This window comes from Etheostoma spectabile, chromosome 14, assembly GCF_008692095.1.
Source record: "Etheostoma spectabile isolate EspeVRDwgs_2016 chromosome 14, UIUC_Espe_1.0, whole genome shotgun sequence".
Lineage (NCBI taxonomy): Eukaryota > Metazoa > Chordata > Actinopteri > Perciformes > Percidae > Etheostoma > Etheostoma spectabile.
In genome coordinates this window covers 18,607,519-18,609,841 of record NC_045746.1, presented here as the reverse complement: position 1 = coordinate 18,609,841, position 2,323 = coordinate 18,607,519, and the positions used below count along the sequence as shown (strand labels likewise).

Genomic DNA, 2,323 nt, shown 5'->3' with positions numbered 1-2,323 from the left:
AATGCAGTTCTTTACGTCACACTACACTGTTACTGTTCTCGATTATTCATACTTTTTTGTGTTAGATGTGCGAGTTGTATTAGCAAGTTTATGTTGTTTGCATTGTATTTATTTATTGCATGATGAAGACGTACCGGCGTTTTGAATGGACAGGTCGGTGAAGTTTGCCCAGCAGGTGCTGAATACGATGGTGGTGTTTCCTTCCAGTCCCTCTACGCTGTTACCTCTGGAGTTCTTCAGGCTGGCTGTTACGGTGAGAGTTGTCACTCCCACAGAGACACAGTTACCCTGCAGACAACAGTACAAGTCAGTGTTTACAGACAGAAGCTACTTCAACATATATAACATAACATAATTTGAAAATAAGGAGACAAACATGCTAAATAGTGATTGAACTGTTTACATTTAACGAATCTACTTTGTATAAGAATACTGTCTCATTAAGGCTTAAAAAAGGCATGGTAGGCATCTTCTAAGATGATTCTAGATCAACTTAAAGTGAGCATTGTTTTGACCAACAAACAAAAGAACAAGATGGGGAGGATGAAAATGTTGATGATGGAAAATCAGTAACAGAACTGACTGTAATTTCTCAAATTTAGCAGCAGCGGTGTGGTGAGAATAACCTGTTTCCAGATGTATCATTGCCTCACCTGCTCATCCACAGCCATGACACTGGGCTGCTGGTATAGAGGACCCACAAACTCCCCGGCTATCGGCTCCTCTATCAGCAGCAGATTGTTCACCCTGGACACGTAGCTCACTGTAGGCTCCTCCCTCGTCACTTCTGCTGTGGCCTCCTAAAATATAAAAGCAGAAAACCATAGAACCAGCATTTGTGTAAACCTGACAGAATTGTTTTTTAGTGTAGTTTTTACTCAGCAGATGTTAAGATTAAGTCTTGACGTTCACCTGATTCCAGCTGGGGTCAGATGATGGGGGAGGAGGCCGGATGACGCCCATGGAAGAGACGTTGAAGCCAATGGACTGACTGAGGTTTCCGGAAACTGCTGCCTGACCCAGATCATCAGCGATGCTCTTCAACAACGTAAAGTCCTCCTCATCTGAGATGACAAAGGGAACATGTACATGTACAAGAATCTGGATTTATGGGCCAATGTTTACTGATTAGACATAAAAACAGTCTGTAAATACAATATAAGCTCAGAAATTGTTGTTCTCCCACTCACTGTTGGTGCTGTTGGTGGTTTGCTGGACTGGAGGTTTCTTGATCTCCACCTCCACCGTTAGGCCCGTAGATCTCCTCCTGCGCCGTGCGCCTCCATCCCCCCGAATGATGTTAGTGATTCGGATCATATTTGGGGGAATGTTGAGAAACGCAGCAAGGTTCTGGATCAGATTTTTGCCGAAGAACTGATCCTCAGTCATGGCGGGCAGCTCAAAGGAGAGGAAGAGAAGCGGGGAAGTTTGGATCTCCACCGGCTTTGTGCCTTTTAGTACTACCTTCATCATCTTGTAGTCCTGGTCAAAGTAGTTGGTTCCCACAGTGGCGTTCAATTGGGGGACGTATTGATCTGAAGGGATAACAGAAAGATAAAGACATAATATCATTGCTGAATTAAACTTAAGTTTTGCTACTTGGACTTTCCTTTTTTCCTAGTACCTAGTAATCTGTTATGGTTATCTTTGATTATCCTTAATCACATATTTTTATTCAATTTTCAGAATAAAAATTGGCAAACAAACTTATCTTACAGACTCCATTATCACACATACAAATGTTACCACCATAAATCCATTAAATCAAGGGAAAATTCCACACACAAACATTCCATGGACATCTACATGCAAAAACACATGAACAAAATGTGTATGTACTGCATGTGTGTGCTTCATATATTTCCCTACTCCACACATTATTATTTTTTATTTTATTATTATTATTATAACACCTACAACAAAAATCTACCCAACATAGTAAGATTGTGTTAAATAGATTTTTTGAAGGCCCTAACCTGCCTGTGTAAAGCATTAGTACCTGCATAAATGGGCTTCTTCAGGGTGTAGTCAGTGTTGTCAGCGTTCCATTGAACGTTAGTTGGGACAACCAGCTTGTTGTCAACGTACACATCCAACCGCTGCGGCTTGGAGTAGAAGACTGACACCATGATGCTCTGCATATATCAAAAAACAAAAAGTATCTTAGTTTAAAAAAAGTGTAACTTTTAAAATACTGTACAACATAATAACATTATTGTACTGACAATCTATAAAGTGAAGCTGTTAATGTTGTTGACTGTAATATGTAGTGTTCTCCCGGCTCTGCACTGACCTCAGATGGATCAGCGTTAAGCATCATGAG

At 40.8% G+C, this 2,323-nt stretch overlaps 1 protein-coding gene across 1 annotated transcript in view; it reads right to left on the bottom strand.

The window, feature by feature from the left end:
* Positions 1 to 2,323, bottom strand: part of pkhd1l1.1 (PKHD1 like 1, tandem duplicate 1) — a gene marked incomplete in the record, with an annotated part of 50,388 nt that overhangs the window by 1,338 nt on the left and 46,727 nt on the right. The window contains 6 exon segments of the mRNA XM_032536077.1: positions 135 to 288; positions 654 to 800; positions 913 to 1,064; positions 1,191 to 1,535; positions 2,000 to 2,135; positions 2,294 to 2,323. The exon segment at positions 2,294 to 2,323 is cut by the window's right edge and continues 128 nt beyond it. Of these exon segments, the coding sequence (XP_032391968.1) occupies positions 135 to 288; positions 654 to 800; positions 913 to 1,064; positions 1,191 to 1,535; positions 2,000 to 2,135; positions 2,294 to 2,323 (964 nt within the window).